At 37.0% G+C, this 22,331-nt stretch overlaps 2 protein-coding genes across 8 annotated transcripts in view; one reads left to right on the top strand and one right to left on the bottom strand.

The window, feature by feature from the left end:
* Positions 1 to 303: 303 nt before the first annotated feature.
* Positions 304 to 22,331, top strand: part of ARSG (arylsulfatase G) — a 185,763-nt gene continuing 163,735 nt past the window's right edge. For 2 of the 6 annotated variants that reach the window (XM_074224722.1, XM_074224715.1), the window contains exons 1-2: positions 306 to 588; positions 5,680 to 5,733. The gene's annotated coding sequence lies outside the window, so the exon portion shown is untranslated. Of the gene's footprint in view, positions 589 to 5,679; positions 5,734 to 22,331 lie in introns of those variants that run through there. The other 4 variants (XM_074224719.1, XM_074224720.1, XM_074224721.1 and 1 more) reach the window with 4 other exon arrangements.
* The window catches only part of SLC16A6 (solute carrier family 16 member 6), a 31,449-nt gene continuing 17,770 nt past the window's right edge, over positions 8,653 to 22,331 (bottom strand). For both annotated transcript variants that reach the window (XM_074224724.1, XM_074224725.1), the window contains 4 exons: positions 14,145 to 14,288; positions 13,517 to 13,645; positions 11,977 to 12,789; positions 8,653 to 10,907 (listed from right to left, as the gene is read on the bottom strand). In XM_074224724.1, the coding sequence (XP_074080825.1) occupies positions 10,660 to 10,907; positions 11,977 to 12,789; positions 13,517 to 13,645; positions 14,145 to 14,288 (1,334 nt within the window). In that variant the 3' untranslated portion in view covers positions 8,653 to 10,659. The remainder of the gene's footprint in view (positions 10,908 to 11,976; positions 12,790 to 13,516; positions 13,646 to 14,144; positions 14,289 to 22,331) is intronic.

Below are 22,331 nucleotides of genomic sequence, written 5' to 3'. Positions count from 1 at the left end.
CCCTAGAAAATGGGGATGATATCAAGTCCCACTTCCCAGGCTTAAGAGAATATTTGTAAAGTGATTTGCAGAACTGAAAGCTCCACATAATCCCAGAGGCAGGATGAAATGTGGGCACTGTGGCCCGCAGCGAGTGCAGGACGCGGCGGGTGACATCGGACCGGGGTTACCTCTGGAGGCCGGCCCGGCGGGGGGTCCGGAAGTGAAATCCCCAGGATTCGAAAGCTTGTAAATGTCAGTCTCTCCGGGGCCGGGGGGAGGGAGGCAGGCGGCTCCCGCGCAGCTGTGGGTCTGGCCCCGCGCGGGGCCCTCGGGAGCAGGGCGGGCTGGGCCGCCCCTCGCCGCGGCGATTTTGGCCCGGCCAGTGGGCGTGTCTGGGCCTGGAAACTGGCCTGGCCCGAGTCCTGCAGGCCCGAGGCCTAGGGGCGGCTCCGTGGCCGTGGCCGAGGCCGAGGCCGGGTGGCGCCGCGGGGCTGAGGTCCGACGGCCCGACCGAGCAGCGCGAGGAGCCGGCCCCGGCCCTGGAGGAGAGAAAGAGAGAGAGAGAGACGTGGCGCCTGGAGACCCGGAGCGGCAGCCCAGCGGCCAGTAAGTGCGGAGAACCCTGGAGGAGCCCCTGGCCCGGCCTCGAGTTTGGGCCCCTCCCCCGGCTCTTGGCCCTTCATGCTCTTCTCCTTTCCTCTTCTTCCTGTCTCTGTCTCTCTGTCCCTGTCTGCCTCTCTGTCTCTGTCTCTCTCTGTCTCTGTCTCTGTCTCGCTGTCTCTCTCTATTTCTGTCTCTGTCTCTGTCTCTCTGTCTCTTTGTCTCTCTCTCTCTCTCTCTCTCTCTCTCTCTCCTCCTTTCCCCTATAAGCACACAGAGCACTTAGTGTATTACCAGTTAGTGGACTTTCCCCCCTCTAACCTCTCCTGTTTGTTTGAATAGGACCTAATTTAGATATTCACAGTAATAAAACCGTCCCCATGGGAAGAAATGAGTCATCATATACCTACGTTACACATATGCAGCCATATAGTCATACATTTGCACATGCTTTATATATATTACTACATATATTACTCTATAATATGTACTATATATACTATGTGTCTATATGTGTGTGTATACATATATATGTATGTATATATATATATATATATATATATATAGAGAGAGAGAGAGAGAGAGAGAGAGAGACATACATCATGGTAGAGATAACCTTTATAGTGTTAAATACAAGGGCGGCTAGGTGGCACAGTTGGATAGAGCATTGGCCCTGAATCAGGAATGCCTGAGTTCAAATCCAGCCTCAGACACTTAATAATTACCTAGCTGTGTGGCCTTGGGCAAGCCACTTAACCCCACTGTCTTGCAGAAACCAAAAAAAAAAAACCCCAAACAATAAAGTGTTAAATATATATTTTATATAGAAACAAAAGGCATCAGGTTTGTTTTCATTTCTCTAAGATTAAAAAATAAAATGAATAGTTTAAACAATCACTCTCACCAGGACTTTACAGGACTGGAGAACTTTTCACATTTCCAATTCTGCATTTGAAAAAACCATCATATATATATATTTTTTTCAGCATTTCAGTTTAACTTATTTCCTTTGTGTTCCTATGTATTTTATTTTGTGCATTTAATGGTTTTCATAGATTTCCCTAGACTCTCAACTGCACACACCCCTTCTTCTCTAAACAGTTCAATATGTCCTACTCTTTGTGACTCTATTTGGAGTTTTCTTGGCAGAGAAACTGGAGTGGTTTGTATTTACTGTTACAACTCATTTTACAGTTGAGGAAACTGAAGTAAACAGGGTATAGCTAGTTGCCCCATTATAAATTACTTATATATTTTATAAACATATATTTATATAAAATACATAATAAATCAACATATTTAACAGTTTAAAGGTTTATCTCTGCCATAGATTGTATCCTATGTTTCATGATAGTGGGGAAGAGTCCTGGAATTCTGAAAATCTTGGCCAGTAGAGCATCATTTCTTTCTGTGTTTTGTCTTTCTCCATTGGAATGTTAACCCCTTTTGGGGCAGCAGGGTGGCACAGTGAATAGAGCACCAGCTTTGGAGTCAGGAGGATCCAGTTCAAATCCAGCCTCATCTACTTGACACTTATCCCCTGTGTGACCTTGGGCAAATCACTTAACCCTGTTTGCTTCACATCCAGGGCCTATCTGCAGTTATGCTGTTCTATATCCGATTACTGGACCCAGAAAGCTCTGGAGGAAAAAGTAAGACTGGTAGCTTAGCACAGTACCTCCTCACTCAAATCCGTGCACATGCTTGTCATGGCATCACCTCCCTGATATCATGGTCTTCTTTGAGAACATCATCATCAAACAGCTTTAAGGCATGATCTGTCTATTGACTTGTATTTGTATTTCTAGAACTTAGCACAGTGCCTGACCTAAGTAAGCATGTACAAATGTTTGTTGTCTCTTGTCTGCCTTTGTCTGGCAGAGACCTCAAGTACAGATTCTTCTGAATAACAAAGTGTGTGCCTCATAGTAATAAATACTGGTTATTGTGACTTGACTATAGGCTTATTTTTGAAGACCAAGTTTGGCAAGTTCCACCATTAGGTAGGTTGGCAAAGGGTGGTGATGAAATTTCTTTGACTGCAGGGATTCTTAAAAAGACTATCTTCTAAGGCATAGTTAAAATCTTCAGTGGAGGAAATATCCACATTGCCAAAATCATGAGGTCCTTAAAGTTTTGAGATTTGCAAACTGCTTTTCTTAAAGCTTTGGAGCATAATACAGGTAAGTGCCAGTATTGCCACCCCCAATTCCTGCATAAAAGAACTGATAGCTGTAAAGTTATTTCTTAGGAAGGAAATACCTTATTTAAAAAAAAAATCAATAAAAACAAATGGATTTCCCCACACACACAATTTATGATTCATAGTCTTAGAAACTCAAGTTTTTAACCTGGGTTTCAATGAATTTGAATTTTTTTAAAAAAAAAAATTGATGTCTGTTTTGTGAAATTGGCTTCCTTTGTATTACTTTGTATTTTATTTTTTGCATTTAAAAACAGTATTCAGAATTGGGGTCTATAAACCTCAAGAGACTATAAAAAAGTCCATGATGCTAAAACGTTAAGAACCATTGCTTTAGAGCTTTGCTTTTGTTTCTTTTTTTTTCCTCCCTGGCAAGGGAAATTGTGAGATTTTTTTCCCTCTCCCATTACCATTATAAATGTTGTTTTTCATTTTACAAAGCAGCCTTTTCTAAACGAGAAAAACATGAAGTAAGTTCTAGGACCAGAAAAGACAGTGTCCTTGTTCGAGATGCATTGTAGAAAGGATTCTAGAGACTTTTCTTTATTGTTTTCTTCTTCAAATGCTTCTAAGGATGATGAAAAATAATGGAGCAGGAAAAAAATCTGTTACCACTTGGAAAAGTTCACCAAGAAGAAAACATTTCAAGTGCGTTGTTAGCCATAATTAAGATAATAGAGGAAAGGTGGGTTGGATTGGAAGAATGAGGTCTTTCCATTTTAAAATTTATATAAATAATCAACATAATCCTTGGAGTCTTCATATAAGCTATCTCCCCCCATATCATTTATTTTAGATTTAACTGATGCATTTTCTGTTTTCTTCCTAACAGATCTCTTGTGCAATTAAAACAATTTGACTTTGGTTTACTGAGTATTTGGCTTGGATGAGAAATAAAGAAGTGCCAGGCACTGTATGTTTTTTTTTTTTTAGGTTTTTGCAAGGCAAATGGGGTTAAGTGACTTGTCCAAACTCAGGTACTCCTGACTCCAGGGCTGTTGCTCTATCCACTGTACCACATAGCTGCCCCAGCATTTTTTTAAACAAATATATTTATTCTCATAATGTATAACTATACTGTTATTATGTCTACTTTATAGTTGTGAAAACTGAGGAAACAAAGATTATGTGACTCAGTCAAGGTCACACAGCTAGTAAGTGTCTGAGTCTGAATTTGAATACAGGTCTTCCTATTTCCAGGTCCAGTCCTACACCACTAATTAACTGCCTCTAGATAGGGTTCTGTATCAGAAGATTGAGTATTCTCTAAGTAACCCTTCATGATTTGAAGCAGCAACATTAATTCTTTTGGATGAATATGTTAAAGGAATGTCAGGCTTTATTTTTTTTTTCTTCCAGGATTTTACTTTTTAGAAGATAGGTGTTGGTAGAAAATTAACAATTTCAGGACAGTTGTAGTACTTTAAAACCAGGGGTTGTAATGTTGTCTGTTTGGATGGTTTGGTTTCAAAAAAGCTAAGTTAAGTGATTATAAATTATAACGCTTGCTTCTTAGTTATCTTTTGAGAGGTTTCAAAAATATTTGCTTGAATGTCTCTTAAAAACCATTGAGATGTCAATTGTATCTGAAAAAAGAATTTAGCTGAAGCGTTTTTGCCATTTCAAACTTATGGGCCTTGTCAGTCCCCTCCCTGCCCCCCAACAAACAACAATAAAAGTTGCTGAGTTAAGTCTAAATGAAGTTATGTTTATGAAACTGGAAGTTTTGTAAAATTGAAATATGTATGTATATATGTATACATACTACACACACACACACACACACACACACACACACACACACACACACACATATATATATAATCTTGATTTTGAGTAAATTTTTTCCCTTGTTTTTTAAAAAATTGATGTCTTGTGAAATTGGCTTCCTTTGCATTACTTTGTATTTTATTTTTTGCACGTTAACGCTAGGGGGAACTAGTTTCCTTATTTATACAACAATGGTTGGCCAGGCTGTTAGAACTCTGTTTACTAACTTTGTACACAAAGATGGTTTTTTCAAATGCAGAATTGGAAATGTGAAAAGTTCTCCAGTCCTATAAAGTCCTGGTGAGAGTGATTGTTTAAACTATTCATTTTATTTTTTTTTAATCTTAAATGAAAACAAACCTGATGCCTTTTGTTTCTATATCACATTCATTTCCAGATAGATCTCTTCCCTACCCAGAAAGCTGGCATTTATAACAAAAAATTAAAATGAAAGAAAAGCAGTTCAACAAAACCAACCATATTGCCTTTGTTTAATAGCTTATGTCCTGAGCCACACCCATAGCTCCCACTTCTGTAATGAATGGAGGTGAATGGAGGTACTTTTTTCTACTTCTTCAGTCTAACCTGGGGTTTTATAATTACATTGAATTCTGTTTTTTGGTTCTTTTTCTGATTTATGCTATTGTCGTCATTGTGTTTACTGTTTATCTGGTTCTGCTTAAATCAGTTACATTACCTGCTCTACATCAATTTCTAAAAGTTTTTCCAAGGGTTCATTTACTATTTCTCTTATGGTGGAATAATATTCTCTAACATTCAAGTAAAACAATTTATGTTGCCATTCTCCAGTCAGAGGACACATTTTTATTTCTAGTTGATATCAGAAAAATATGTCATTAAGAAAATTTTATTACATGGGATATCTTCCTTTCTGTCTTTGACCTTCTTGGAGTATATGTCTAGGAGTTGGAACTGAATTAAAGTATGAATATTTCACTCATTTTTAATAATCTTAAAAAATTATTTTCAACTAAAAAGCATTTATTTTGTTTCTCATTTCATTCATCAAGCCTAATCCTAAATTATTTATTAAAAGGTTTGGACCAGGTCACAACTCCCTTATTAGTATATTTATTGTGACATTTTTTTTTTCTGTTTGGCAGCTTGGTGACATAGTGGATAGAGTGCTGGGCCTCCAGTCAAGAAGATTCCTCTTGGTGAGTTCAAATCCAGACTCAGACACTTCCTAGCTGTGTGACCCTAGACAAGTCTCTTAATCCCATTTGCCTCTGTTTTTTCATCTGTAAAATGAACTGGAGAAGGAAATGGCAAACCATTCCAGTATTTTTGCTAAGAAAACCTCAAATGGGGTCACGAAGAGTAAATAATTCAGTAACAACAGTCTTTCCATAGCCTATTCATCACTGACTGTTTCATCATTTTCATAGTTGTCAATTTGGTAGATATGAGGTGACACCTCAGAGTTCTTTTGATTTGCATTTCAATATTACTGATTTGGAGCAGTCTTTAATATAATATTAATAGTTGTTCATATCCATTGGCCTTTTAATTGGGGAATGGCTCTTGGTCTTGTATTTGTGTTAATTTCTCAGATCATCTTGAATACTACACCTTTATCAGATATATTTGGTGCAATAATTTTTTTCCTTTTATTTTAGCTCTGTTGATCCTCCAGAAAAAAATTGTACAATTTCATATAGTTGAGACTTTTTTTGTGTGATTATCCTCTGTGATAAGTTTGGTTAAAAAGTCCCTCCCTAGCTGTAACTTTGGAAGAGAAAGTGAGGCTAGTGATTTTGCACAGCACTCCCTCACTTAAATCCTAATCACTTGCAAGTCAAAGCATTACCTTCCTGATGATATAGTTCTCTTCTTTGAGAAAAAAAGACCAACTACAATTGTGTATCTTCAGATGCTGATTGACCATCTTTAGGCAAATTACACCCCAGGTTTCCCAGCAGTTCTTGTAGAATAGGCAATTCTTTGCAAAGTAGAACTGTTCTTCAGCTTTTTTTTTGTTGTTGTTGTTTTGTTGGTTTTTTTTTTTTACTAGCACCAATTAGCTTTGGTGATTATTTGGTGATTCAAGTTTGGTTTTAAACCAACTTGAAGTCTAGAAATTCTATTCTTGGGCAGCTAGGTGGCGTAGTGGATAAAGCACCAGCCTTGGAGTCAGGAGTACTTGGGTTCAAATATGGTCTCAGACACTTAATAATTACCTAGCTGTGTGGCCTTGGGCAAGCCACTTAACCCCATTTGCCTTGCAAAAAAAGTTCTTCCTTCATCCCTACCTTTTTAAACTTGTAATCTAAAACATCTTATTCTTCCAAATAATTTTATTAATATTCTATCTAGCTCTTAAAAGGATAACAATGCTTAGATGTTGATCATATATATATGTATATATATATACATATGTATATGTATATATATATATACATATATATATATATATATATATATATATATATATATATATATATAATTTTAGTTTTTGCAAGGCAATGGGGTTAAGTGGCTTGCCCAAGGCCACACAGCTAGGCAATTATTAAATGTTTGAGGGTGGATTTGAACTCAGGTACTCCTGACTCCAGGGCCGGTGCTCTATCCACTGTGCCACCTAGCCACCCCCCATATATTTTTCTTAATCATCTCAGGAAATAGTAAAAATGTTTATAATTTATTAATATCAGTTTTTTGCATGACAGTTGGATCAAATGACTTGCCCAAGGCCACACAGCTAGGTAATTAAGTTTCTGCAGTCAGATTTGAACTCAGGTCCTCCTGACTCTAGGGCCAGTGCTCTATCGACTGTGCCACCTAGTCGCCCCCAGTCTTATTTATAGTATGGGGCAGCAGAGAAAGCACTGGATATGGAGTTATGACTATATGACTGACTTCCACCAAAAAGCAGGTGGCTTCAGAATCCTCAGGAGTGACAGCAATCCTTTTATTTTTTCTCCCCCCCCCAATCACTGTTCCTGCTTCCAGCTCAGTTGTATTATTTACAGAAGTAACTCCTATAAAGAGGGAATCAATCATCTACTAACTAACTACTAGCCAACTAATTAACATCTTCGGGGCCTTCAAGCTAGCCTAGCAGAAGAAACAAGGCACCTTGAGGGCAAGACAAGGAGGCAGCTTGTGCCAGGCAAATCAGGCCACTACCACCATCTTAATCACCATCTCCTCTCAGATGCTGGTGGAGATAACTCAGGTCCAAGAGCTGCCCATAGCCATCATCCTGGGAAGCTACCCCTGTGAATGTATAGCTTGGAAATTATTCCTGTGGATGCTACAGCCACAACTACTGAAGATCCAGAAAAGAAAGTTCTTGGGACCAAAATCTTTGACCTTGTCAAATGGCTCAACATTAGAAACTGATTTGATTTTATCAGAGGCACTTAGGTGATGCAGTGGATAAAGTGCTTAATCCTAGAATTACAAAATCCTGAGTTCAAATAAAGTCTTATAAACTTGGTGATCTTGGACAAGTCACTTAACTTTTATCTGCCTCAGTTTCCTAAATTGTAAGATGAGAATAATAACAGCACCCTCCCAGGATTGTTGTGAAGATCAGTTGAGCTAATATTTGTTCAGTCTTTAGCCTGAAGTAGGTACTTAAGTGATTGTTTCCTTCTCTTTCTTATCAGTGGAAGTGACATTAAAGAGGGAATATTATCACCTGCTTTTCTGTTATATCTATGGGCCTTTTCCATCTAACTTGCCACTTAAACTTTCTGTATGTATTGCCTTACATTAGAATGTGAGCTCCTTGAGAGCAAGCTGTCTTGTCAATCTGTGTCCTCAGCCCTTAGCACAGTGCTTAATATTTTTTCATTCATTCATTCATTCATTCATTCATTCATTCATGCTCAAGTCCTAGCTCTGCTATTTACCTGTATGAATTTGGAATGCTATAAAGTCCTTTTAAATGTAACAAAAATTTGCTGTATCTATGAACTTTATATCATTTTTGACACTCATTCTCTTGCTAGGACAGTAGTTTAAGAATATGATCACTTCATAGTCTTTCTTTGTAAGATACAGTTATAGAAGAGAAAATTTCAAATGAACCTTTAAAAAAGGTTTGCTGAGTGGAAGAAATAAGAAATAAGGCTACTTTACTAATTGTTCTACAAAATTAGTTTTTTGAAAGAATGAGGAAGATTTAGGACTTAGACAACTTTGTAGTAGAAGAAATCAGTCTCTTAAAAAAACCAACATGAATTTATTGCAAATTTCATTGTTTCTCAGCAATATCAGAATTACATTGGATATAATACTGCCCAAATCAAAATCCTGTTTCATTTTTTTCCACTTAAAAATCTAGAGTATTGGTTTGCTGACACACACACATACTTGTTCATGCTATTACATTCAGAATGTACAAAGAGCAAATTTTTCAGTTATTAACATGAAATTGGAACATCTTAGGAAAAGAAAAAGATTATTTTGTAAAGTGCTGAAGTAATATAAAGATACAAACTGCCACAAGCTCAACATTATTCTCAAGCAGAGACAGAAGAATTGCTATATCCACTTTATTGTTTAAGAATTCCTGTTTGGGGGCATTTACACTCTCATCTACCCCCTCCTTAGTCCCACAAAAATTTTACAGATTGTCCAATATATCTATTGCTGATAAAATGCTGTACAAAACATAGCAAGTGATGAGTGATGTCACTTTAGCTGCAGCTGTGTGTGTGCGCCTGTAACCAAACTAGGCTTGTCTTGTTTGTTCCCCTGAGTTGTCTTAAAGTGACAGCAGAGATGTATAAAAGTTGGGGGCAATGAGCAAGGGCCATCACTGACCAAGTGAAATTCTGTACAAATCAAAGCAAAGAGTATAGCCCACCCTGTTGCCTTCACACTTCTCTACATAAGTCACTTTGAAATGGGAAATACTATACATGTAGTGTAAATTGAAAAAAAAAAACAACAAACAACAACAACCTAGTCTGAAGATGTAAACAGTATCTTGCAAATAATTATCAGTCCTGTGTCTTAATGTTTCAACAATTCAGTAATTTTTTTTAAGAATCAGAAATGCCTTAACTCTTTAGTGTAATGCAATTCTGATCAAAGAAAATTCTCAAGTATTTTTAGGAGATGAATAATTAAAAAAAACAAACCCCAAACCTAAGCCACTTCCAGTAAAGTGGCTTGTTATTCTTGCCCAAGTGGGATTTTATCTCTTTTTAAATAATACAGTTTGCATAAAATCATTCCAAAGCAAAACTGAGAACTCATTACTGTCTGGGTTTTCAAGACAGCGATTTTACAAAACAAGATTTTTTTTTTTTGAGGCATTGAAAGGATAGCTGAAAGGAGGTAAAAATACATTTTACTAGTTTTCATATTTAATTTCTTATAATAACTATCAGTTTTTAACCATCCTAGAATAACTTAAAATAAATACTGGTTTAAATTTAAGACACTACAGTCACAGATATAGGAATAACTCAAAACAACAGGAAATATATTTGAGAATGCTATTCTGGAAAAGTATTTTGTATTAAAATACTTAAGGTAAAAACTGGCCATAAAAAATAAGTGGTAATCTTCACATTTGTCCAATTCAAGTTGTTATTGTTATTTATTTCACAATTCCTCAGTTTACTGATATACTATTTGGTCTAAAATTCTACACAACACCAAAGTCATTATTTATAAATTTTTATTCATATTTATCTATCTATTTCCTAAAAAGATGAAGGAGTTTTCAGTGGTGTTTAAGAATTTTTGAGTGGTCTGCTCTTTATCACCTGGGCTACATTATTTCATAAGATCCCAGTGTACTATAGCATGGAACTAGAGCTCTAGAAACACTTGGCTGATGCTTAGCACCTCTTTTAAAAACAGGAATGTGAAGGTCTAGTGCATGCTCATGTAGCTAATGACTTAAACCAGATTTTGAATGGAAGCTTGTCTGTTTCTTTTTGGCTGACTTAAAACAAACTGAAAAAGAAAATTTTCATAAAGAGATTGAGAGTGCCGTTCACATATACATTCCTGTTAAGTTGTAGTTTCTGAAAGGGGGGAAGAAAGGGTAGTCAGTCAGTCACCTTTTCCTCAAGAGTCCTATTAACCCAGTATTTGATATTAATTTAAAACTATTATCATACTATGTTATTTTTCTTGTTTCCTTTGTTTTCATGTTTCCCAAGGTCCATTTCAAGAAAGTCTTCAGGTGTATCTTGTAAAGCTTTTGAGTGCTGATTATCAGACTTTACTTCATCTATAGGATGCTGACAAAGTCCAACTTTGCATGGTCTCACAAATGCCAGAAAAATAGCTCCTATTAACATGCCAGCTGCACAGGAGTAGAAAGCCGAAGCATAATTGTTGGTGTTATCCACTAGAATACCTGGAAGAAAACATGATATGTGAGAAAAAATTTTCAGAAACAGTAGATATATTTCTCCAAAACTAATTTATTAAGAAAACATTCTAGTTTTTCTGCTTTATGTTTTAGAAATGCAAATGTTGAATCCACTATCACTGGCCTATATCTCTCAAAAGAGTTAAAAGTCCAAGAGAAAGAACCTATATATACAAAAATATTTTAGTAGTAACAGTTTCAATTGTAGCAAAGAATTGGAAACTGGGGTAGGGAGGCTGGGAGGGGAAAGTGGATGTTTAACAGTTGAGAATTGGCTGAACAAAGTATGGCATATTAATGTGACACATTATAAACCACATACATGCCCCTTTTATCAAGGCCTCATGTATATGGGTACAACTCGGTTATATCTAGGATTGAAACAATATTTCCGAAATGGAACATTTTTTGAAATCTTCTAATTTTCATTATTTTATTAGTCAGAAAGAGGCAGGCATAGTGGCTATAGTGTTGTCCTTGAAGTGAGAAATACCTAGGTTCAAGTCTTAATTGTGTAAGCAGAAATAATCCACCATTCAACTTTGGTGAAGGAATTTCCAAACAAGCTTTTTTCTTGCCAGCAACAGAGCATGATTGAAAGGAGCACTGAACATCTGGGTCTTAGGTCTGATTGTGCCATTATTTGGTCAGTGACCTTGATCAAATCAGTTCATATGTTATGGAATTCAAATTAGTTAACCTCTAAGTTCCTTTCCAACCCTAAAAACCCAAGGCTTTGAGTTAGTGAGGAATATAATGTAGGGGCCTGGTGGATAGTACACTGACCTTGGAGTCAACGAGTTGAACTTGAGTTAAAATTTGACCTCAAGACACTTGACTTGGTGACAGTCCTGGGCAAGTCACTTAACCCTGCTTGTCTCACTAAATACACACACACACACACACACACACACACACACAGACAATCTATACATATATACTTTTGAATATATATAATCTATAGAAGATATATATCTATATATAAAAACTGCAGAATCCACAGAGGTAGCCGACTATAGCACGTTTTAGAGAGCAAGATATACATTTAAGTTACCTGAAAGGGGTGGTCCGGCAAGTCCTGATATACTCTGAGCGAAGACATAGACTCCAGCTGCAGATGACATCTTCTCAATTCCCACTACATCATCTTCAGCTAGGAGAGGAAGGTGAGTCCCTGCTACTGTTCCAAACATGAACCCAAAGAATGCACTGCATGCTATGAGACCCCAGTATTCAGAAGCAAAAGGAAAGGCACATAAAGCTACAGTCAACAAAATGACACAGATAAGCTCAATATAGATCTTACGGATGGGCTTTCTATCAAGGACAAAACCAGCGCTAATCCTTCCAAAAACTTCTGCCACTGCCATTGCAGATAAGGCAAAAGCTGAACGGTCCTTGTCAACCCCTAAACTGATGCTCAGAGGAATGATGTACAAAGGAGGAGCAAAAAATCCAAGTGTAGCAAATAGACCAAAAAGTATATAACAAATAAAACTTTTTTCTTTCAAAATGGAAAAGTCTAATAATGAAACTTTTTCACTTGGTTTTGCATCACTGGACTTTACCAGGATTTCTATGTCAGTCTTTGGCTCAGGTTCTGCATTGGCTTGACTAGGCACATTTTTAGGTGAGGTAGTTAATTCTACTCCTGAGTCAATGGAGTCTATTGAGGTGTGTGTTTTCTCATTTTCAAGCATAAACTGTACTTCTTTCCGATTTTCAGTTGAGGGTACTTTTGGTGTTCCAGGTGACCTAATTATTATTGGTCGAAGCAGAGATCCACAGATGATAATGTTTAACTGCAGTACACCAACAAGAAAGAGACTGTATCTCCAGCCAATCTTCTCTTTCAAAGCAGTGATGGCTTCAATATTTGGGAGGAAAAAAAATAACAAAAGTCAAAGTTAATAATGTCCCTCATAAGAAAACTTCCAAGAAACAATACAAATTGTAATTTAGCAATAAACTTTAAAGATAACATTTGGGACCACATGCTAGATAACATACTGAAAATAAGTAAATAATGACATGGAAAGAATTAAAAGAAGACAATCATTAGCTGTTAGATCCTGGAAAAATCACATTACCTCTTTAGGCTTAAGTATCTTGTCTAGGCTGAATATGAACTCAGGATAATATTAAAATAATTTGTATTCCCTGAATGGACAATGTCCAGGGAAGACATTTCTAATAAGTCTTTGGCATCCACACAAGTGTGTGTGAGAGAGAAAGAGAGACAGAGAATTTATACTTTGTTATTGTGTTATAGCAAGAGGTAGAAAGGAAAGAAAAGGAACCAAGCACCCATTATAAGTGAGGCACTGTTTTAAGTGCTTTATAAATATTATCTCCATTGAGCCTCTGAATCTTGGCAAGTAGATACTATTATCCTCATTATCTGGCTGAGGAAACTGAGGCCAAATGGTCCAGGGTCACACGCTTCCTAAGTGTCTTTAGTGTCAAATTTGAACTCAGGTCTTCCAGACTCCAGGATAGTGCTTTATGCACTGTGCTACCCTATAAGGTGGTCAAGGACAGAGAAGGACTTCTGTTATTCTCTTTTCAGTTGTAAACTATTTTGGCTCTCTTACCTGGTGCACCAGTAAAAACTGCAAAGCATTCTCCTGTGGAAGCAACTGCAGTCACCAGGGAACGTCTTTTTTCAAAGTATAATGACAGAATAGTGACAGCTGGGAGAAAGGTAAGGCAGAATCCTAAACCTGTGAACAAATGTCAGAAAGTACCATGATAACCAAGAAGAAAGAACACACTTTAATAAAATGCTTTTAAAGATCTCTGTTTTTCAAGAAGAAAATAAGACTATCAGCTTTTCTAATCAATTCATACTGGACAAAGCAATCATAAAGGCATTTCATGAAGGTATTATTGAATGTTGTAGATATGAGGTAAATGATGTAAATGGTGGCTACCCAGAGAGCCAAATGTTTTTTACTTCCCAAAGCTAAATTGTACTTTGAGAAACAAATGAGTTTTTCAAAAGGATTAATTTTAATCAGCTTAGGAAAGGGTCCTCTGAAAAGATTTTTAAAAATCTGGTAGAATGTTATTTAAAAGTCATACCTAGAATCTTATTTCAAAAGTTAAAAAAAAAAGTAAACCCAATTTAGAAGTATTTGAGTGAACTCTCCCTCTCTTCTCTCTTCCCACCCCCATAGAAACTTAAATAGCTGGAACATTTCAATCTGGGGCAACACTTACCAGAGATTATTCCAATAGTGATGTACATATGAACAACAGTTTGTGAAAAGGATGCCCCGATCATCCCCACACTGACAAGTAGTCCTCCTACCATCACCACTGGACGATGGCCAAAACGATTGGTCAATATTGTGGAGAGAGGAGCTACATTGAAAGAATATAAAGTTGTAGTTTAAGTTTTACAGGTTTGAATGCTAACTTGTCTTTAATCTTTAATCTTAAACGGTAAATGAGTTCTATGACATGTTCAATTAAGAATGTTCAGGGGGTAATTTTTTGTTCATGCAGAAAGTTAGGTATAATAAATGTTCTGGATTTATATCTATTTGAAGAGGGGAAGAATTTTCCTAACACTTCTGAAACTCACCAGGTTTTGATGCATGAATAAGTTGTTATCTGGGGTGGTGCACTCTGCCAGTATTCTAGCGACTCCCCCCCCCCCCAGCTATCTAACACCTTCTCTTGCCTTATATTTACTGATCTAGTCTTCATTTTATTATTTCCCATCTTATTCCTCTCCCTTGTACTTTTGCTTTCAAATATTAATCTCTATTTGGTGCAGTTAGTACAAAAGTCCTTCAGAAAGACTTCATTGGTTCATACCATGAAATTATAATTTTTTTTCAGAAAATGAAAGTTGGAAGGGACTTATGAGACCATTTAGCCCAGGGTTAATCTGGGTTCCACAAACTTTAAAAAATGTTTTTGATAACTATATTTCAATTTAATTGATTTCCTTTGTAATTTCATGAATTTTATTTTATTCATTTAAAAACATTATTCTGAGAAAGGTACTATTAACTTTATCAGACTGTCAGAGAGGTCCATTTACATAAAAGAGGTTATATATTCCTGATGTAGTGCAATGAATGCTTAAGTAAGAATGCCTTATATGGAAAGAGATGTTATTGGGGACTTAACCAGATATTTGCTAAACTCTCAACCAAAAGCAGAGCAGCTAATCATTTTCTGACTTATTGAAATGATATTTTAATGTTCTAAAAGGTAAAGGGATCAAACAAGGGAGAATTCTATTCTGAATCTGGGACTCATTCAAGAAGAAACTAGTTCCTGAAGTGGAAAAAATAGGGGGTAGGTGACAGAACAAGATTTGAGTAATATATTTTAGCATTTATGGATAAAGGAGAGAAAATCTGATAATGTCCTAATAGGCTAGTGTTGTTTCTTCCATTCTCCCAAATTATCTTGTCTAGATTTTTGTATTTCTATATGTAGATATTGGCTCCCCTGATTGAATTTAAACTTTTTTAGGTCAATGGAAATTATTTTAACGGGTTTGGGGGAAAGATAGTAAAGATCGCAGAGATTCTACAGAGGAAGTAAGTTAAGGAAGGAAGGGAAACTTAAGAATGACATTCTAAAGATATAAAATGAGATCCAAATTCTCATGTGGAAGAAAAAGGGGAATTGGCTAAAGAGATCAAAGTGGATGCAAAAGGTGCTCAATTAATAGTTAATAGTTCTCTTACTTTTGTTAATAGTATCTTACTTTTCAGGACACTTTTAATATTTCATTTTACTTATTTTTTAAAAGTTTTATTGAAACTTTTTTTAGCACTCATCTTTCCAGACTCCAATATAATTGTCCTTTATAACAAATAAAATATAAATTTTGGGTTTTTAAAAAATACATATACAGAAGATAAAAACAAAGACAGGTAAGGGAGGAGAATATAAAAGGCCTGAAAGAATAGTATTATGAGTGAGAAATCTCAGAATGAGCTGAGGTTGGCAGAAAAGCTAAGGGTAACAAAAGGGATAATATGTTTGGGGTAAATGGGACAACAACAATATCGAAATAGAGGGAAGGCAGAACTATTTATCTCTTTTGTTTGCATTTTATGCCAATTAGCAAAATCTTTGAGATAGAAAATGGCCAACAGAGAGTTAATACTCAAGAATATTAAGGAAATAGTTAAAACTGCACTTAGCTGCCCCAATGAGTTCAGGTACCAAAAGAACTTGGAGAATGGGAAAGATATCACAGTACTGGAGAACAAAATTTCTAAAAAGGAAAAACGAAACTCAGTAAACTTGGAAGAATTCTGAAATATATTTTTAAAAGGATGATTGGTAAATATCTATAGAAGTTATAACAATATGTAGTTTCATCAAGAACAGGTCATGCTAACTGAATGTTACTTCCTTTTGATAGCTAACACACAAGATCACAAAGAGTTTTAAAAGTTTTTTATGAGGTAGAAGAAGGTACAAGAAAAAACAATTATTAAGAGAAAATGTGCAATCTCATATTTTGACTTTAAGAAACCAACTACAATGAAAATATAAATAGGAGGGGAGGCAGAAATGCTATAGATATAGTTTGACTAGATTTTAGTTATAGTATTTGATAAAGTTTCTCAAGCTTTCCCATTTACATTGGTAACTAACTTCTCATTGTAGAACTCTTCCTCACTGTCACTATTACTCAGCAACTCTTCAGATCTATCTCCATTTCACTCGACCCAATTATATCACCCTATTCAAATCCTTAAAGCAATTCTCTACCAGTTCCAGTGCTATTCGTCCATTCTCAAGGTGTTTAGTACTTGCCTCACAGTCTTTCCATCCCAACCTAAGGCATTATATCAAGGGACTTGACAAAACATATTGATGTTCCCTAAAACACCCAGGTAAAAACCTGGCACACCAGTTCATACAACTAAATATCCATGACTTATACCTTATGGAAACTAGATCATCCCCTTGGCTGATAATACATTTTTAATTCAGTTTTCTAGATGACATTTTTTCAGACTGGAAGATCTGTAGAGAACATTCTCTGGTTGGCCACCTCAGTAACTTGATCTATCACCATTAAACTTTTTCTTTGAGTAAGTTTGTCACTTAGACATCAAACTTTACTCTTTGGAGGATCCTAAGTTTAGGATGCAAATGCAATCATTTCAGCCACTGAACAGAAACTAATGAAAGTTTTTACAAAGTTAAAAAAAAACTATAGCACCAGCAGTGGTTATGTTAAAATTTAATAGAAAACATCGATATGTTAAAATTCTAAATAATTAAACTAAGATTTTTTTAAAAAGTTCACATCATTTATACTTGTTTAAAACTTAAATTGTACTGACTTTAGTGATATCTCTTCCCTTTCACAGTCAAATCCTAAAAGAAAAACTTATATTCCTTGTCTCTACCCCTAAACTCTGCCCTCTCTAGCTTCTGGCTTCATCACTCAGTTGCCACTGCTTTCTTCAAAGTTAGCAATGATTGCTTATTTGCAAATACTAAAGGCTTTGTCTTAGCCTGCATCACTTGCCTGACTTCCCTTATTATATCTCTGGCATAGGTACTTAGACCTAACATGTCCAAAAATTATCTATCACCCTAGAAAACCTACTCCTTCCTAACTTCAACAGTATGTCAAGGCTGACAACCTAGGTGTCATCCTTGCCTCTTTATCTCTCTCACTTCACATATCCAGGCAATTGTCAAGTTCTGTAGTTTTATAACATGTCTCCTATATGCTCTTCTTTTTTTTATTATATTTATTTTTGTACAAATGATGTTTTTTATACATTACTAAAATATTCTTGTTTAAGAGTAAACAATACCCCCTCCCCCCAAAAAATATAGACCCTCATGAACAATAAAGTAAAGGGAAAAAAATTAAAATTAAAATTAAAAAAATAGTAAAAGGGGCAGCTAGGTGGCTCAGTGGACAGAGCACCAGCCCTGGAGTCAGGAGCACCCGAGCTCAAATCCAGCCCCAGACACCCAATAATTACCCAGCTGTGTGACCCCAGGCAAGTCACCCCAACCCCACTGCACTGCAAAAACCAAAAATAAAATAACATCATCATCATCATCATCATAAATGTGCTTCATTCTGTTCCAACACCACCAGCTCTGTCATGAGTGGATCACATTTTTTATGATAAGTCCATCACAAAAGCAACTTCCATATTTTTTCCACTGTTAACATTGCTGATCACAGCTCCCTCCATTTGTACTTCCCCACTACCATACACTATTTTCTTTCTCCTTTCACTCTGTCCCTCTTCTTAAATGTGCTATAGGGTAGCTGAGTGGCGAAGCAGACTGATCACCTGCCCTGGGGCCAAGAGGCCCCGAGCCTACATACCACCCCTTAGGCCCAGCATCCACCTGGCCCTATGGTCCGGGACAGGTCATCCAATCCCAGCCCCTTGCAAGAAGTAAAAAAGAAAATGTATTATAACTGACCACTCTCCCCCCATGGTCCATCCTCTCGTCCATCATTCACATCCCTGCCTTTCCCCTGTCCCCCCCCCCTTCTTACTCTAGATGCCTATACCCCATTGAGTATATATGCTGTTTCCTCTCCTAGCCACCTCTGATGAGAGCAAAGATTCCCTCATTCCCCCTTGCCCTCCCCACCTTCCATATCATTGCAGTAGCTCATTGTAATAAAAAAAATCTTATCATATGAAATATCTTAGCCTATTCCACCTTTTCTTCCTCTTACTCCCAATTACATTTCCCTTTTAGCCATTGACTCCATTTTTACAATATATTATATCTTCACATTCAGCTCTCTCCTGTGCTTCATCTATAAAAGCTCCTTCTACCTGCTCTATTAAAGAAATTTCTTATGAGTATTATCAGTATCACTTTTCTATGCAGGAATACATGTAGTTCATCATCATTAAGTCCCTCATATTTTACCCTTCTCCACTCTATGCTTCACCTGAGTCTTGTATTTGAAGATCAAACTTTCTGTTCAGCTCTGGCCATTTCAACAAGAACATCTGAAATTCCCTTGGTTCATGAAAGTCCATCTTTTTCCCTGGAAGAGGACATTCAGTTTTGCTGGGTAGTTGATTCTCAGTTTCATTCCCAGCTCTTTTGTCTTCCAGAATATTATATTCCAAGCCCTATGAGCCTTTAATGTAGTTGCTGTAGTCCTGTGTGATCCTGACTGCAGCTCCACAATATTTGAATTGTGTCCTTCTGGCTGCTTATGATATTTTCTCTTTGACTTGGGAGTTCTGGAACTTGACTATAATATTCCTGTTTTTTTTTCTCTCTTTCCTGGGGAGAGCGGTGGATTCTCTCAATTTCTATTTTGCCCTCTGCTTCTAGGCTATCTGAACAATTTTCCTGATCATGACTTTCAGGTATCCCAATAATTTTTAAATTATCTTTCCTGTTTTCCATATCAGTTGTTTTTTCAATAAGATGTTTCACATTTTCTTCTAATTTTTCATTCTTTTGGTTTTGAAGTATTATGTAGATCTGAAGGATTTGTTTTCCTCAGAGAGCTTTCTTATCTCTTTTTCCAGCCAGCCAATTCTGCTTTTTTAAAGCATTCTTTTCCTCAATAACTTTTTGAACTGTTTTCATCCATTTGACCTATGTTGATTTTTAACATGTTATTTCCTTCAGCATTTTTTTGGATCTCCTTGACTAAGCTGCTGACTTCTTTTTCATGTTTTTCCTGCATCTTTCTCATTGCTTTTCCCTATTTTTCTTCTATCTCCCTTGATTTTCAAAATCTTTTTTGAGCTCTGCCATAGCCTGAGCCCAATTTCCATTTTTCTTGGAGTCTTTAGATGTAGGAGCTTGTACTTCCTCTTCTTCAGATTAAGTATTTTGATCCTTCTTGGGATCATAGACAATGTATTTCTCAATGGTGTTCTTTTTTTCTCTGTTTACTCATTTCACCAGCCTGTGCCAGGTGTTGGGGTGCTTCCTGAGCTTTTGAGTATTGCCCCCCCCCCAAGGATCACAGTGTGTGAAGCTCCATCTTCCCTCCTGGTCTGTGAATGACCACAAGCGCACCCCTCTGCCACGGGGCTGAGGTGGGGGGGGGGGCTGCTGTTCTATGGGAGGCCTAGACTGTGATCAGAATCTGAATGTGGTCAAAGTCCTGTTGTAGGTACAGAGGACAGGACTTCAGAAGTCTCTCTCCACTCCCCTACCTTTGGTGGGTTGAGCACTCAGGGCTCTGCCTGCTTCCATTTCCTGGATCTGGGCTGTTGTGGCCATGCTGCTGAGTGCCCTGAGGGCTAGGTTTCAGGCACTTGCTCTGGAAAAGGTCCCCCGGCTGGTTATGCCTGGTGCTCCCCAGGGTGTAAGTCAGGAAACTGCCCCCCCACTGCTGTGAGTCAAGGTTCCGAGGTGCTCAGGAGCTGACTCTGGGTGGCTAAAGTTCCTTCACTCTGGTGGGCCGCCTCTCTAACCCCATGGATTGGAGCCTTTCCACTATTTTCCAGGTTATCTTGTTCTGGAGAACTGCCTCACTGGATCCCTCTGTGGGTACTGCTTCTTGAAAATTTCGTTAGAGTCATTATTTTATGAGTTTTGAAATATTATAGAGAGAGCACCTAAGAGAGGCTCTTCTGTGGCCATCTTGACTCTACCCCCTCCTATGTGCTCTTTTCTCCTCTGACATTGCCACCATCCTGCAAATTAGATTATGAGCAATTTGAGAGCAGGGACTTTGGGTCTGTTTGGTTTTTTTGGTATTGCTATATGATTCTTAGCAGAGTCTAACTCATTGTAGGCATTTGTTGACTTGGTCCTCATCCTTGACCTTTTGTAGCATTTGGCACTGTTGATCAATCTATACTTGAGAAATTATATCTGGGATTTTGTGACACTGAACTCTCTTGATTCTCCTGATTTGTTTGATAAATCTTCTCTTTGCTTCATCTTCTATAACCTACTTGCAAACTGTGGTTGTATTTCAAGGTTCTATCCTGGACCTCCTTTTCTTCTCTCTCTCTCTACATGCTCTCTCATCAGCTCCCATGGGTTTAATTACCATCTCTCTGTAGATACCTCTTAGATCTGAATATCTAGCCCTTGTCTCTCTCCTGAGATTCACTCTCCACATCACTAATTTATCTGTTGGACATTTCCAATTAAATGTTCTTAGTTCAGGCCTTCATCTCTCACATGGGCTGTTGCAATAGGCTCCTAATTGGTCTCCTCTCAAATCTCACTCCTCTTCAATCCATCTTCCACACAACCCAAAATGATATTCCTAAAAAGTAAGGGTCATGACATTCCTTTATTCAGAAACCTTCAGTGGCTTGTTCCTTCTTGTCTCTCAAATCAAATACAAATACTCTTTTGTGGGCATTTAAAACTCTTGAAAATATGCATCTATCCTACCTTTATAGGATTACTGAACATTCCTCCCTTTTGTAGGCATTATTCTCTAAGGCAAAATGTCCCACTTGCTATCCCGTAAGCAAACATTCCATCTCACATATTGGTGCCTTTGTACATTGTCTGTAGACTTCTTAGCATCTGGTCAAGTGCACCTCAAGCACTATATGAAATCTTTCCTATTTCCTTCAGTTTCTACTATGTTTTTTCCCCTGACCCCCCCAACCCCATTCATTTTATATCAATTTTTATTTAAAAAAATATGTGTGTGTGTGTTACCCTGATATATTTTAAACTCATTGAGAGCAAAAAATATTTTCCTTTTGTCTTTGTATTCCTAATGCCTAGTAGATACATAGTAGGTACTTAAATCAATATTGATTATTTGGTATTTTCTTATGGAAAAGATGGAAAGATATCGGCTCAACAATAGTACAATTAGGTAGATTGTAAATAATAGCTTGATGTCTACATGGAAAGAAGTCTCCAGTGGAATCTGTGAAGCCTTGGGCTGTTTAACAATTTTTATCAGTAGTAGTGATAAAAACATAGATAGTATACTTAACAGATCTCCAAATGACACAAAAACTGAGAACTATAGTTAAAATATTAGATCAGCAGTATCAAACAAGTGGCTAATGTAAACCCCTTGGGTGTACCTGAAAAAGATTCTTGTGTGTGCCTAAAAAATAATTGGGAAATATTTAACAAAATAAATAAAAATGCAGTAAAACATTGATAATATTAATATGTGGTATTCTAAATCAATATGTGACTTATAGAGAATTTGTGTATGATTTAGTGGACCCCATTTCCTATTTGAGTTTGACACCATTCTAATAGATAACAATGAAAATCTCAAAAAGATAGGTTAGAACATTAGGCTGAATCTAGGAAATGTATTACATTGGGTTAAAAAAAACCTTCACAAGTGAAAAATGAAAAGGTATGGCTAGATGAACTGTTGGTCATCTGAAAAAGGTGTTGCTTCAGTTGTCAACTGAGAGTTCAGTCTGTGGTGTGATCTGATAGCCAAGAAAGCCCATGAAA

The sequence above is a fragment of the Macrotis lagotis genome, chromosome 2 (genome assembly GCF_037893015.1).
Source record: "Macrotis lagotis isolate mMagLag1 chromosome 2, bilby.v1.9.chrom.fasta, whole genome shotgun sequence".
NCBI lineage: Eukaryota > Metazoa > Chordata > Mammalia > Peramelemorphia > Peramelidae > Macrotis > Macrotis lagotis.
The sequence above is the reverse complement of the archived record's forward strand: the minus strand, read 5'-3'. Positions and strand labels throughout refer to the sequence as shown.